General features: G+C 47.9%; 1 protein-coding gene across 1 annotated transcript in view; it reads right to left on the reverse strand.

Moving 5' to 3' along the window:
• SVEP1 (sushi, von Willebrand factor type A, EGF and pentraxin domain containing 1) overlaps positions 1-10543 on the reverse strand; it is a 162135-nt gene extending 151592 nt beyond the window's left edge. Inside the window, exon 1 of the mRNA XM_056849206.1 lies at positions 10013-10543. Within this exon, the coding sequence (XP_056705184.1) occupies positions 10013-10543 (531 nt within the window). The remainder of the gene's footprint in view (positions 1-10012) is intronic.
• Between the last annotated feature and the right edge of the window lie 5326 nt (positions 10544-15869).

Raw genomic sequence — 15869 nt, forward strand, 5'->3', positions numbered from 1 at the left:
CCTGAATCAATTCCTTCCCTAGGGTGGCCCCCCACCCTAGCAGGGAAGCATCGGTGAATATCTGCAACGGTTCTGGCAGAATGAACACCTTGCCTTTCCGGAGATTTGATGCCTGGCTCCACCATTTGAGACTTTTCCTTGTTAGTTGGTTCAAGGGAATGATCTTGATGATTTTCCTGGTAATGTGAGCCTGGTGGGGTCTCAGAAGCCACTGCAGCGGTCTTGCGTGAAGGCGTGCCCATGGCACGGCAGGGATGTATGAGATCATTAGACCTTGGAGACTTGCTAAGGTGAGGAGTCGTGAGTATTGTACCTTGGAGAGTTGCTTTGCAAGAAGAGATATCTTGGAGATCTTGTCCTCGGGAAGGCTGATGGTGTCTTTGGCTGTGTTGATGATGACGCCTAGATGTAGTAAAGTCTGGGAGGGTTGAAGAAGACTCTTGTTGTAATTTACAAGGAATCCGTGATCTTCTAGGGTATGGAGGACCCTTCTGGTGCGCGACAACGACAGTTGGTGTGATGGAGCGCACACGAGTAGATCGTCTAGGTACGGGTGTACCTGTATCCCCTCGCGTCGCAACTCTGCTATGAGGGTCACCAGCACCTTGGTGAATACCCTGGGGGCTGACCCCAATCCGAATGGGAGGGCCTTGAATTGAAGATGGACTTTGTGGTAAGCAAATCTTAGGTACTTTCGATGTAGAGGGTGGATCGGGATGTGAAGGTAAGCCTCGGTAAGGTCGATGGACGTCATGAATGATCCATGTTTTAGAGCCTCTATGATGGAGTGGAGGGTCTCCATCCTGAAGTGCCTTGTGGGGACAAATTTGTTTAAAAATTTTAGGTCCAGTATGGCCCTCCAGTCCCCGTTCTTCTTCGGGACAGTAAAGAAGGTTGAGTAAACCCCGGTGAACTGTTCCAGAGGGGGCACTCTTTCTATCGCACTGATGTGAAGGAGATGGTTGATTGCTTCCATAGTGCGAAGATGTTTGGTTTCCGATTGGGATTTTGGAGAGGGAATGAATCGGTCTGGAGGTGCCGAGCTGAATTCGATCTTGTAGCCCTCCCGTACCAACTGGAGCACCCAGGCATCCGTCTGGGAGCCCACCCATTGTGGGAGGAAGTGTTGGAGTCTTCCTCCCACGGGGAGAGGTTGGGCGTCACTGTTTGTTGGACTTTTGGAACTTGCCCGTCTTATCTCCTCCTCTGAACTGGGATTGCTGGAAAGGTCGGTTGTAGCGTCCTTGCCCCTGCCTGCGAAAAGGCTGGTTGTTGTGAGACCAGGATGGTCGCCTGCTGTCCTGTCTAAATCGTTGGAGGGTATGGAAAGAACGAAAGGAGTGAGAGAAACCCTTGGTTTCCTTCTTGGATGTTTTAGGCATGGTTCGCTTTTTATCTTTGGTTTCAGCCAGCATTTTGTCTAGGCGTTCGCCAAAAAGCTTTCCCTCTTGGAGAGGGTAAGAGAGAGGGACAGTTTTAAACTTAGAGTCCACCTGCCAGGTTCTGAGCCATAGTGCCCTGCGGATTGCCGCATTGGAGGACATGGACCTAGCCGAGAAGGTAAGGGCATCTAGAGATGCATCCGCCAAGAAGGAGGAAGCTATGATGATCCTGTCCATGCCATCTGTGATTCTTCTATCCGCTCCTGTAAGCAGCTGAGAAATCTTTTTAGCCCAAGCTATGGAGGCTCGGGCTATGATGGCAGCAGTAGCAGTGGCTTGGATGGTGAGGGCCGTGGACTCATGCACTTTCCTGGAGAGGAACTCCATTTTGCGATCAAACTGGTCTTTTATGGTGCCCACCCCTTCTTCAGACAGACCATCTGGGGTCTGAAGGGAAGCTACTGGTGCGTCCACCACAAGCAAGGCAAGCAATTCCATGGCTGGGGGAGTCATTTCATAAAGCCTTTTGACTGATAAAGGGAATTGTCTGTTTTGAGTGGGTTTGTCCCATTCAGCTCTAATGAGTCTAACAAAGTAATCAGGTAGAGGGACTCTCCTGCTCTTTGGGGCCCCCTGTGGGAAGTAATCCTTAGTACCCACCGGCCAGACCTTGGGTGTAGACTCATCTGGCTTAGAAGGTGGCTGTTCAGAAAGTTCTAATGCGATTAGGGCCTTAGACAGTAAATACTGATAATCCTCAGGGGAAAAAAGCCTAGGCTGTTCTTCCCCTGGAGTGAGGTCAACGTCTGTGTCAGAATTGTATTCCCCCTCCTCCCTATCTTCCTCGGAGTAGTAGGATTGGGAATCCTCAATTGGACCCCCTTGCCCCTGAGAGACAGCACTGGAGGCCTTTAAGGCAGCTTTGGTGGGCCAGGGACCAAGGGACCGGGGCTGGCTGCAGCAGGGTTCGCTAGCCAATGATCTGGAAGGAGAGGAGGCCTGATCTCTATGCTGAGGGACCTGAGGGGCCTGAAAAGGGGCATTTTGCCTGGCCTGCCTGCGGTCTAACACTCTTTCTATGACCGCCTCCATATCACTCAGGGTAAAAATATTTGCCCCCGCCTGCAGGTTCCCGGCGCCCGGTACATTACCGTCCGGCGATCCGCGGTTCCTGCCTGGGCTGGAGAGACCTGACTGCTCAGCACACCGAGAGGAGGGAGAGAAGTCGTTAGGAGCGGCCGCTTGGACACCCGAGCTGTGCTTTGGGTCCCGCGGCCGCTTGTGGCTCTTGTTGCTGGAGCCGCCTGCAGTCCTTGAAGAGCCTATGTGCTTGCGCTTGGCTGCCGCCTTTCCCGCCTTCTTTGAGGTGGCGGCCGGGCCGGTAGGCTCCGAGCCCTCTGAGAGTCCGCCTTGGCGGCTGACGGAGGAATCCTCGTGGGACTGTGTCCCTAGAGTCCTAAGGGACTGGTCGTAGTCCTTTAAAGAAAGTAAATCGTCCTCTCTGGGGACGTTCTTTGTCGCGTCCGCCATTTTGGAACGGGTCGGGCGCGAGCAAACTAACTAACTTAACTTTTTTTTTTTTTTTTTTTTTAAAGACAAAAGACAGCACGAAGGACACACGGAACGAACAAGGAACAACTGGGAACAACAATCAAACAATTAAACAAGCCTAAGAGCTAAGGAGCTCTGCTGATGCGTGCTCTCCCTGCAAAGGCAGGAGAAAAAGTGGAAGCTGGAGGCTTTCCCGCCCAGGAGACAGGAAATGACAAGTTTTTAAGTCCTGCCTCCCTGAGCAAAGGGCGGGAAAACCCAAGCTTCAAGATGCCCCTTATGCCTGGAGCGGGAAAATCCAAACCGCTGATTTTTCTGGGATATCAGAATGCAGAAAAATCTTATCGCTTTGCTAATGATCAGAACCAGGTGTCTTTTAGCAAATCTGCGAACTTCGGAGAATCTTTTAATTGGCCACGCTTACATGGTACTGAGAAGGTTTCTGAAGAAGTTTTATTGCCGGCTAATGGACAGCCAGAGGCAGATGAAAGTGTTTTTCCTGAAGTTGTTGCAAGCAGGGAAACAGTAAAGGTTGAGACTCCAGAAGGAGGGGACTCTAGTGGCACGGTGGTCAGACGGTCAGAAAGAAGTAATAAAGGAGTACCTCCACAAAGATATGGTTTTGAAGATTGTGATCATGTTTACATTATGGATGATGGTGAACCTGGCAGCTATGAAAGAATTGTAGCTGATAATGAAAGAGAAAAGCTACCGTATATACTCGCGTATAAGCTGAGTTTTTCAGCCCCAAAAATGGGCTGAAAAAGCCGGCCTCAGCTTATACGCGGGTCAATATGGGGGGAAGGAGGGAGGAGGGAGGGGGGAAACTTGCCGCCGCCGCCGGGCTCGTGCCGCTTCCTGCCGCCGGGAGCGGCCTGGGGCAGCCTCCTGCAGCCGCAGGAAGGCTGCCCCGGCCCCCGCCGCCATTTTTCCCGGGCAGGAGGGGCCTTGGGCAGCCTCCTGCAGCCGCAGGATGGCTGCCCTGGCCCTTCCCGCCCCCGCCGCCATTTTTCCCGGGCAGGAGGGGCCTTGGGCAGCCTCCTGCAGCCGCAGGATGGCTGCCCAAGGCCCCCCCGCCCCCGCCGCCATTTTTCCCGGGCGGGAGGGGCCTTGGGCAACCATCCTGCGGCTGCAGGAGGCTGCCCAAGGCCCCCCCGCCCCCGCCGCCATTTTTTTCGGGCAGGAGGGGCCTTGGGCAGCCTCCTGCAGCCGCAGGATGGCTGCCCAAGCCCCCCCGCCCCCGCCGCCATTTTTCCCGGGCGGGAGGGGCCTTGGGCAGCCATCCTGCGGCTGCAGGAGGCTGCCCAAGGCCCCCCCCGCCCCCGCCGCCATTTTTTCGGGCGGGAGGGGCCTTGGGCAGCCTCCTGCAGCCGCAGGATGGCTGCCCCGGCCCTTCCCGCCCCCCGCCGCCATTTTTCCCGGGCGGGAGGGGCCTTGGGCAGCCATCCTGCGGCTGCAGGAGGCTGCCCAAGGCCCCCCCCGCCCCCGCCGCCATTTTTTCGGGCGGGAGGGGCCTTGGGCAGCCTCCTGCAGCCGCAGGATGGCTGCCCCGGCCCTTCCCGCCCCCCGCCGCCATTTTTCCCGGGCGGGAGGGGCCTGGGGTAGCCTCCTGCAGCTGCAGGAAGGCTGCTCCGGGTCCCCCTGGGCCTCGCCACCGCTTCCTCCCGCCGGGAGCGGCCTGGGGTAGCCTCCTGCAGCCGCAGGAGGCCTGCCCAGGCCCCCCCAGGCCGCGCCGCCGCCGGACCCTCGCCGCTGGAGAGCCCTGTCAGGTAAGCCTGCGGGGGGGGAGGGGTTATAAGCCGACCCTCGGCTTATACGCGGGTGCCTAATTTTTCCCCATTTTTGGGGAGAAATTAGGCACCTCGGCTTATACGCGGGTCGGCTTATACATGGGTATATACGGTATTGTGGTTCAGAGCAAGGAAGGCTGAACTGGAAGCAAGCCAATAGCTCAAGGTTTCTCACTCTAATCTAACAGGTGGCAGTTTGTAAATTGGCTGCACCTGGATGTGATTCCAGGGGTAAAAATAAACAGAGACAGTAAAGGTGTTTTTTACTTGTCTCAAACAGAAAAAATAAAACAGTTGCTGGAAAGGTTTAGCATGCTTGATGCTAATGCAGCTGAAACACCAATGGTCACAGGTTATTTGTGTGAAGAGTCTCAGGAACAAGAAGAGTGTGACAAATCTCTGTATCAGTCCCTGATAGGAAGTTTGTTATATCTTGCTTGTTGGACTCGCCCAGACATATATCAGGCGGTTCATTGCCTGAGCAGGAAAAATATGTCACCAAAGCAGAGTGACTGGAATGCAGCTAAGCGTGTACTCAGATACCTGAAGGGATCTGTGAACAAACAGTTATGCTTGAATGCATGTAATGGGGAACTGACTGCGTATGCAGATGCATCATGGGCAGATCAGGGGAATGCAAAATCAACGACCGGGTATGTGTTGTATTTTGGTGAAGCAACCATACATTGGAAATCTGTAAAACAGTCATTTGTAGCCATGAGTTCATGTGAAGCAGAATATAGTGCTGTGAGTGAATGTATAAATCAGGTGGAATGGTTTGTCTATCTCATGAAGGAACTCAATGTGTCTGTACAATTACCAGTAAAGGTGTATACTGACAGTCAATAAGCGCTACAACTTGGACTGAGCAAAACTTTAAAGGCAGAAGTAAGCATATAAGAATAAGATATGTCAATGTAATTGAATCTGTGAACAAAGGCTTGGTATGTATTGTAAAGTGTGTCAGTGCTGGTAATGTGGCAGATCTATTTACAAAAATTGTGGATTGCAATAGATTCATGAAACTAATCAAACTAATCTGAAATCCTTGAGAAGGAGTGTCAAGATTACAAGTCTGTCAGATAGTTTGACAGGTGCAGGATAGATCAGTGAGATCTAAGGATGATGTAATCAGCCTGGAAAGTACCTGGGGAGCTAGAGAAAGCTGGCCTGATCCAGTTAGAGCCAGGTGGCTGATGCAATGCAGTAGCAATACCAGGATAATTGGATATCTACTGTGATTGGTGGCTGCGTCCACCAGGTGTATATAATGAAGTGAAACCGCAGTTCTATGCGGGATGTTATGAGCGGAGAGTGTGAAAGGAGTATCTGTATATATTTCTGCACTGTACAAATAAACTATACTTTTCTATGTGGCCGTGGACTTTCTGATGGGTATCCTGGACAAGACTGCTAATCCGCTTGGCTTCCGCGTCAGTACATCCAGGCCTTTTTCAGCACCTAATACCTTTTTCTTTGAGGCACCACCTGTATTGTGTATTTCAACATATATAGCTTGTTTGTGATTTTTCCCTTGGATGAGAGGGCACCAAAGGAAACACTGCATTACATCCAACTGTGAAAGTCCCACCCTTTTTTTTAATCAAAAGGTGCCTTGGGAAGTTATGATTTTAAACAGAATGGTTAGCACTGCAGATAACAGTATAATGAACAACACTCCTTTGCGATGTCTCCTTTGCAACCTATCCAATGAGGCTTGATCATACAATTAAAGTGACATGCAAAGTCCTGGGTTATTTTGCAGCTGGACACCAATTGCATCCACACATTGTTGAATACTGTCTCATCCACAAAGGAAAATCCAGTTGCAAATGGTTGCTATAGAACATTGATAGCACAGTATCCAGTGATGTGTGGATGCAGCCCAGAAATAGGTGTGTGTTTACTTCATCCAGAGTCTAGCTCATAACTTCAATATCCATATTCATAGCATCACCTGCAAACAAAGTGCTCAGTGGAGCAGATAGCTTTTCTAGCAACTACCAGCTATACTATGTAGAAGAACAGTTGGTTTTCATACCCTGCTTTTCTCTACCTTTAAGAAGTCTCAAAGCGGCTTATAATTCCCTTCCCCTCAAGCAACGAGAAAGAGGGCCGCACCAAAACAAACAGAGACAAAAAGCAGAGATTGGAGCAAGGGGAAAAAACGTATTTTGTTAACATGCCCCTACACATTTAACACAAGTTTCTTCAGGGGAATCTTTCTCTACTGAAATGTCGTGAGGAATCAATAAAACAATAATAAAAACCAAGTGGTTCTTATATCCTACTTCTCACTACCTTTAAGGAGTCTCAAAGCGACTTACAATTGCCTTCCTTTCCCTTCCCCACACCTTGTGAGGTAGATGGGGCTGAGAGAGCTCTGAAAGAACTGTGACTAGCCCAAGGTCTCCCAGCAGGATTCATGTGGGGGAGTGGGGAATCAAACTCAGTTCTCCACATTAGAGTCCGCCACCCTTAACTGCCAGGCTGTTAGTTTGTATCACAGCTTTGGGTTTAATCCAGACTAACAAAGTGGTTTACAGTTAGCTGTGCTGGATTGACCCTTCAGAATTTATGCATTTGAAGTGAATTCATATATGCCCATATGCTCTATGGCTGTTTTTACAAGTGAAGTTTAACTGAAACGTTGCACGGTTAAAGGATGTGGCATTCTCACAGGTAACATTCCTATTATGAGTTTGTGTGAATGTGCTTCTGGATCTCTCTTGTCAACGTAAAACCTAACCTGGCTAAAATATTAATTTGATATTTAAAGGGCTTTTTGTCTACTTTTTTGTCTTCTTTCATTTGCACGAATGGCATCCACACACACAAGTGATGCTGAAAGGGCACGAAAACACCTTGGTATCTGAATGTAAATTGTCACACTGGCTTCAAGGGCATCTCATTTAAAAACGTTGGCCTCCCACTTTCTATCCTGAACTAACAATGTTCTCAAATGACACATAAAGGTGCCATCCTTTGAACATGCTTAAGGGCCATATATGATTTAAAGCAGGCTCATTATTCTTGTATGAGAGTCAGTGTGGTGTAACTGAACAAGTTCCAAAAATTTGGGAGACTCAGGTTCCACTCCAAAAACAAAGCCCATGAAGCAATGTGTGTGTGTGTGTGTGTGTAAAGTGCCATCAAGTCGCAGCCGACTTATAGCGACCCCTTTTGGGGTTTTCATGGCAAGAGACTAACAGAGGTGGTTTGCCAGTGCCTTCCTCTGCACAGCAACCCTGGACTTCCTTGGTGATCTCCCATCCAAATACTAACCAGGGCTGACCCTGCTTAGCTTCTGAGATCTGACGAGATCAGGCTAGCCTGGGCCATCCAGGTCAGGGCATGAAGCAATATAGTAAGATATAAAAAGTTCTTTCTGGGATAGCCCATTTTTATTTATTTAGATATTTACACCCTCCTTTTCGCCCCAGAGGGCAGCCCAAAGCTGTGCAGAGTTTACACAAAGCAGTTCTCCCTGCCTCCATTTTATCCTTAAACTTCCCTGTGAGTAGGGTTGCCAACCTCCAGGTGGGGACTGGAGATATTCCAGAATTACAACTGATCTCCAGATCAGTTCCCCTAAAGAAAATGGCTGCTTTGGAAGGTGGACTGAATAGTATTATACCCTGAGGCCCCTTCCCTCCCTAAATACTGCTCTCCCCAGGCTCCACCCCCCAAATCTGCAGGAACTTCCCAAACCAGGCCTTGCAACTCTACCTGTGCGGCAGGTTAGCCTGGAAGGCAGTGACTGCCCTAAGTCACTCAGCACATTTCTGTGGTGCAGAGTGGAAAATGGAACCTGGGCCTGCTATCCAACACTGTAACCACTGCACCACGCTGGCTCATCATGCACACATGCAAGGAATTCCTTTGCCCAGTGATGGGCATACATGTATGAACAAACTTCCAAAAACTGGCACAAGAGTCCCCTCCCCTCCAGTTCCCCCTTCCTTACTGGTAGATGAAAAGTAAGGGGGGAATTCCTAAATGCAGACTAACCATTGCGAGCACCGATCCCAAAAATGGACATGGTTACTTAAGATTAACGAAAGCAGAATTAAGGGAGCAGTCCAAGCAGTTTCAAGTTATTCAACGGGGCCTACTCCCAGAAAAGCGTCTTTAGGATTGCAGCGTGAAACATCCACACACCCCTTACTACAGAACTCATCGGTAACTGAATTATCCCATGCGGACAAAGCCTTTTTTGCCTTGGATTTGCCGCTCTGTAGATGCACATTTTCCCCATTCGAATTCTCAAAACTCTGCATGGGGGCTTATTTTTGGCCGTTTATACATGGGATGTTTTGCCTTGGATTTGCTGCTCTCTAAGCGCACATTTTCCCCATCCTCATTCTCAAAACTCTGCACGGGGGCTTATTTTCAAGTTCTAAGACCCCAGATGGGAAAAACATGCATCTACAGAGTGGCGAATCCAAGGCAAAACCTCCCATGCATAAATGGCCTTTGAGTTCTGAGAATTTGGATGGGGAAAATTGTTATGTCTGTTAAATAACGCCTCCACGCTTAAGTTCCAAGTCTCTTTATTTCAAGCTGACAAGCAACCTAAAAACGCATCCAAACTGCTGCTCCCCTCTCCCTCATTCTACATATTCTTATATACAATGATCTTGTGTGTGTTAAGTGCCGTCAAGTGGCTTCCGACTCATGGCGACCCGATGAATGAAAGTCCTCCAAAATGTCCTATCTTTGATAGCCTTGCTCAGGTCTTGCAAATTGAGGGCTGTGGCTTCCTTTATAGAGTCAACCCATCTCTTGTTGGGTCTTCCTCTTTTCCTGCTGCCCTCAGCTTTTCCTAGCATGACTGTCTTTTCTAGTGACTCTTGCCTTCTCATAATGTGACCAAACTACGATAGCCACGGGTTCCCAACCAGGGGTCCGTGGACCTCCAGGGGTCTGCGAGAACTAAATTTAAGGTCCGCGAAACAAAGTTATAAACCCATAATAAATTAATATTTTCAATTAAAAGTTCTCTATTATAAAATATATATTCAAATATTATTCTAAGTTTAATGTTTAACGAACAGTTATGAATAAAGTTTTATTTTCCAATTCTCAGAATTTTGACTTTGAACCTTGGGGCCCCCTGCACCGAACAAAAAAGTCCTAGTGGTCCCTGGTCCAAAAAAGGTTGGGAACCACTGTAGTCATTTCAGCTTCTATGAGCTTGCAATTCTCTTAAAGAGACACACACACGCCCGAACCACCCAAAGCGTCCGTCTAGACTAGAGAGCGGCAAATCCAAGGCGAGTCACTCACCGCCGCCTGCTGGAAGGCGCCCTTGGTGTAGGTGCCGCCCCCTCGGTAGCCGATGGCCGGGATCTCGCGGCCCAGCAAGGCGCACTTGTGCCGCTGGGGCCGCGCCGGGGGCGAGATGTAGTCCACGCGCGGCGCCACGTGGCTCTTGGACGAGAAGGGGACGACGGCGACGCGCGTGGCCGTGGGCACCACCGGGAAGTCGGAGAGCAGCTTCTTGACGAAGCGCAGCTCGCTGCGGAAGTTGGCCGGGCCCACGCTCGACGACTCGTCCACCAGGAAGACCAGCTCCAGCCGCCCGCCCGCCGCCCGCAGCCGCCTCACCTGCCGCCGGAACGCCCGGCCCAGCTTCTCCACTTTGCTCTCCGGCGGGGCGGCGGGCGGCGGCAGCAGCAGCGCCGCCCCGCCGGCGGGCAGAGACGCCGCCGCCGCCGCCAGGGAGCTCCAGTTGAGGGGGCGGTAGAGGGCCAGCGGCGGGGAAGGCGCCCAGCCCCACACGCCGCCCCACAGGAGCGCGCTCAGCAGGGGCCACATCCCGCCCGCCCAGGCGCGCTTGCCGCCCTTTCGTCGCTCTCCGCCCAGCTCGCTTTGGGGCGCGCACGTGCGGGAGGCCGGCCGAGGGGGGCTCTCGCCGCCCGCCGGGAGAAGCGAGGTCAGGAAAGCGCCTCCTCTGCTCCAACGCCAGACCCTGAAGTGCTGGACCGGGGTTGGGCGGGGGGTATATATCCGAGGTATGAACGTCTCTCCTCCCCTCGCTCGCCCGCCCGCCCGCTCTCTGCTGAAGTTGTTGCTGTCACCAGAGCCCCTCCGGGGTCTGCCGGCCTGTCAACATTCCCAGCGCAAACACATCGGCACCGAGGCTGGAGCTCTGATTGATCCCATATGTCTGGCAGGGAGCCCCGGACGGAGAAAGGGAGGGGACGAGAGGGGAAGGGGTGGGGAGGGTTAAGGTTTTTTTTTTTTTAATTATATATATATATATATATATATATATATATATATATATATATATATATATATATATATATATATATATATATATATATATATAAATAAAAGCGAGAGGTGATGGATGGATGGGTCGAGATACCAGGAGCGCCACAGTAATTGGAAACAGCCATAATGCACAGTGTGGAGGGAGGGGGGCATCCACCTTCCGCCTCTATTCCCATCTTTCCCAGTGTCCCGGAAAGGTTTTGTTTTCCCAGAACATCACAGCTCCAGGGAGCCCCGGCGGAGAAAGGGAGGGGACAAGGGGAGGATTAGGGTTTTTTAAATTTATTTATTTATTTATTTATTTATTTATTTATTTATTTATTTATTTATTTAAAAGAAAGCGAGAGGTGATGGATGGATGGGTCGAGATACCAGGAGCGCCACAGTAATTGGAAACAGCCATAATGCACAGTGTGGAGGGAGGGGGGCATCCACCTTCCGCCTCTATTCCCATCTTTCCCAGTGTCCCGGAAAGGTTTTGTTTCCCCCGAGCATCGCAGCTCTATAAAATATAGCCAATTTCCAACTTTGAAAAGAACCGGGTTTACAACTGAGGCTGCCCGCAACGCTGTCCTGGGAGTGATCCCGGCCGAACGTAATGGGACTTCCTTCACAGCGCACCCGTTTGGGATTGCTGCCTTGAGCCGACCTCCGGATCCAAAATTCCTGTGTCTAATCTGACAATGAGTGGCTTCTTTCTTTGCTTGGAACAATGGTGCGATGCCAGCACTTAGTCCTGGCACAAAGAAGAGAATGCCTCTAAGGATCTGCAAAGTGCATTCCTCTCACCACAATCTACTTGTTCATATTTGGAGATCAGAAGACAGAATTTCCAGTTGAGGGGTTGTTTCTAGAACCCTAAAATGTCTATTTAAAAACCTCTGGTTTCATTGGAAAGGTTCTCTTATATTATACTTTTTCCAGCAACTGGAGCAAAGTTTATAGTTCTGAGCGAGAGGGTAGGAATATGTCCACAAAGAGGTATTTATTTATTTATTTTTCGAATTTGTATCCCACCTTCCCCAGCAAGCTGGCTCAGGGCTGGTAACATCATTAAAATAACATACAATCCAATAAAACAATAAAAGCAGCAATAAAATCCTCAAACACCATAACAGACCCCAAGGCAAAGAAGGTGCGTAGAGAGATACTAGCATAGAACTTTGGCCCAATGAATCAGTATTATCTTATTACTTCCTCCCCAATTAACCACTGTTCCCCAACACTCGTCTGAATTAGCAGTGAACCATATGAAACTGCCACTATTGCTGTATGACTTTCCATTGTTTGCATGCCTAATACTCACAAAGCTGAAGTAAATTCAATTTAAGGAGATGCTTTTGTGAGGGAAATCTCTGACATGTTCACACTGGAAAGGCAGATGATGTTAAAGGACTCTTTGTTTGAGGCTTGGATTTCATGTGTCAATGAACAGAGGCAATGTTTCAATCCTTGCTCAGTTCAAAACAAAGTTTCCTATTAAAAATTCGTTCCCAGGTTCCTAAGGGTGTGGACAAGGATCAACTTGTTGAGTTATCAGGAGTACAATAAAAGCACATACATTGGTGTTTTCGGCCCACCCCTGTGTTGATTCAGAAGGAAGTAATATGAATTGCAATGGGCCTGACTACCGTAAGTTTTCTTAGGGTTACAGTCTAAGTCTTAGATTTGAACCTGAGCAGTATGGGTTCATTCAGTTTACCATGAACTGCTATTCAAAACTTATTTTAATGTGTTTTATTTTTACAATAAAGGTTACATTAAAACTAATAAAATGAATGGGAATTCTATAACAGAAGAACTTTTTACAATAAAGGTTACATTAAAGATAATAAAATGAATGGGAATTCTATAACAGACTATTCAGAAGCAGCAACTGGTATAGAATACTGCTGCTTTTCTAGCAGCTAGAGTCCAAAAAGGTGATCATGTTTCTCTGATTTTAAGACACCTCTCCTGGATACCAATATACTTTCTAGTTCAATTCAAAGAGCTTTTATTTTATTGTGTGTTTTAATTGTTACAGTGCTGGTGAATGCTGGGTTCTAAAAAGCGAGCATCTGTTGACAGTGGGACAACTGATATATACGTGTTTTATTTATTTATAGGACACCTCTCCTGGATACCAATATGCTTTCTAGTTCAATTCAAAGTGCTGGTTATTACCTTTAAAGACTTACATGATTTGGGCATCAAATCAGATCCTTAACTCCTGACTGGCCCATTCCTCAGAGCTATTAGATCTGCTATAGCTGGCTCTCAGTCATTTCTGGCAGTAACTCCAGCCCCTCTGGAATGGCCTTCCTGAGGAAGTGAGGAAGGGACCCATGTTTACCTTTTTTTGGAGGTTGCACAAGGCTGCCTTGTTTGAGACTGGGTAAATTCAGTCATGAGCTTTTATTTTATTGTGTGTTTTAATTGTTACAGTGCTGGTGAATGCTGGGTTCTAAAAAGCGAGCATCTGTTGACAGTGGGACAACTGATATATAAGTGTTTTATTTATTTATAGGCTGCCTTTCTCACTGGGACTCAAGACGGATTACACAATTTAAGTCAATGCAATCAGTAGAATGAGACATCTAATAAGCAATGTAAAAGGACTAGGATTGCAGAAATCTGAACTTCCTTTAGTTGCTTACAGGGAAATGTAATGGTGAAATTGACTAAACTTGACCATGTCTCATTTTTAAGGGAAACTGCAATTTTTCATTTTTAGACATGGATATGCACCCATCCTCTTGCATATGAATATATTTCAAACAAAAACGTCAATAGTTATATCCTCACATGTCCATTGTTCTAGTCATTCCTCTGGCAAGTTTTCAGACTGATACAATACGAAACCCAACAAAAACACTTTGATCATGGTGGAATACCCTTCCTCCCTCAAAAAACAACAAAAAGGCAGCTCTACAATACAGTTTATGGATCTTTGAAATGCTATCATCTGTATACTGCTTTATTGTACTTACACCCAGCTATCATTCATTTCCATGAAGCTTGCAAAGGAGAAATTCCCAATTGATTTGGACTATTTATTAGACAGATGAAACTCACATCCTACAACGTTATTAAAACAGTTTTGCTGATTATAACTCCATGTTCTGCAATTCCCTGTTGTCAGAATATGACAAGCTAATACTGAGAACCAGTAACTGAAAACGCAGCAGTTTATTATAATCTCAGCAACCTCCTCACATGTCTGAAGCTGCAAATCTAGCAGACAATTATACATTAATCCCCCTCATACAGAGATTAATAAAAATTCATATTTTTGCTGGGTGACAGAATTCCCGTCCCGCTGATCCACCAATCATTATACATTCAGTTGTTCCCTTTTCGACCCAATATGACTGTGTCAAAAGGTTGATAGCTCAGTAGGCCATGAGATAAAATCATAATTTATATGTATAAAATTATTAGTTAGGCTAAAAGAAATTTATCCTTAAAAAACGATTAAATTTTAAATCAGCATATGTGATTCGGAAGGATTAGTAAATGAGGAATTTCTCAAAGATTGGCAAATTCAGTGTTCTGAAGACATTCTGAAACAATGAAAACGCCAAAATAATTGAAACAGATTCCATGATTTTTTTTTGTCCCAGTTAGCATGTGTGTCCTTTTTTATCACTGCTATTTTGGACAAAATCCTCTTGTGATTATCATTTGGTCAAGATGCATAGCTCAAACTACATATGACAGCTGCTGATTCATGCCATGAAACCTGAACGTCCTCTCTCTAATCACATAGAAAATGGGGGATGGATGTCATGTTTAACCAGTAAATGGGATGTGTATGTGGAAAGTGCTAAACCTGGCTCTTCACACACCGACATAGGCCTTTTATGCATAGGTTGTTCTTGTCGCAGTCTCTCCCCCGCCCCCAATCTACTTGGAGGCTTCGTTTTAATTATGCATGTATTTTCCGACCTTCAGAAGTCACCTTGCTCTCCCCTCGCGTTTCCCCCACATTTTCAGGATGCCGTTTTACCCCGAGTTTAAAGTCTGCCTCGATCCCAAATCGAAATCCAGTCCTGTACATAATTGTCACTTCAGAATTTTTCTCCCCACGCCCATTCTTGCTTCTCCCTTCCACATGTCTGTGTCCCTCATCCAACCCCTCCCCTGGAAGCATTTGCGAGTGCACTAGTGAGCGAATAATGTTGGAATACCATGAGGCTGCTTATTTGGTCAGTTTCACAGCAAATGTGGGTCAATTTCAGATGGAACAGTTGAGACAATGCTGAAATAATCACAAACGACCTATGAGTAGGGCTGTCAATTTGGTTCGTCCCGAACCAAAAAACAGCCGAATTTTCCCCGATTAAGCGGTTTCTAGTTTGGATTGAACCGAATTTTAAAAAGGCGGGAAAACAACGAGCCAAATTTGGCGAGTTCAGGGTGATTGCCGAATAAATTCAGAAAATTCGGGGGCTCTGAATCAGCAGCATAATTATAAAGGTAATAAAACACATTCGCGCCTTTCCGCAACTCCAGGGGGGGCATTTTTGGAGAGAGAGGCCCCATACTTTCAGCATAGCTTGAGGGGACCCTTCCTTCAAGAACCCCCACGTTTTGTGAAGATTGGGTCAGGGCCCCCCGAGATATGGGGCCCGGAAGGGGTCCCCCCAAAATCGCCCACAGGAATAAAGGCATTAAAAACACATTTGCACCTTTCCACAGCTCTGGGGGGCATTTTTGGAGGTAGAGGCCCCAAACTTTCAGCGTAGCTTGAAGAGACCCTTCTTGCAAGAACCTCCAAGTTTGGTGATGATTGGGGCAGGGGGTCCCAAGTTATGGGGCCTTGAAGGGGTCCCCCCACTCATCTGCCCATTACAGCCTTTAAAAACACAATCGAGTTGGG

This window comes from Euleptes europaea, chromosome 4 (assembly GCF_029931775.1).
Source record: "Euleptes europaea isolate rEulEur1 chromosome 4, rEulEur1.hap1, whole genome shotgun sequence".
NCBI lineage: Eukaryota > Metazoa > Chordata > Lepidosauria > Squamata > Sphaerodactylidae > Euleptes > Euleptes europaea.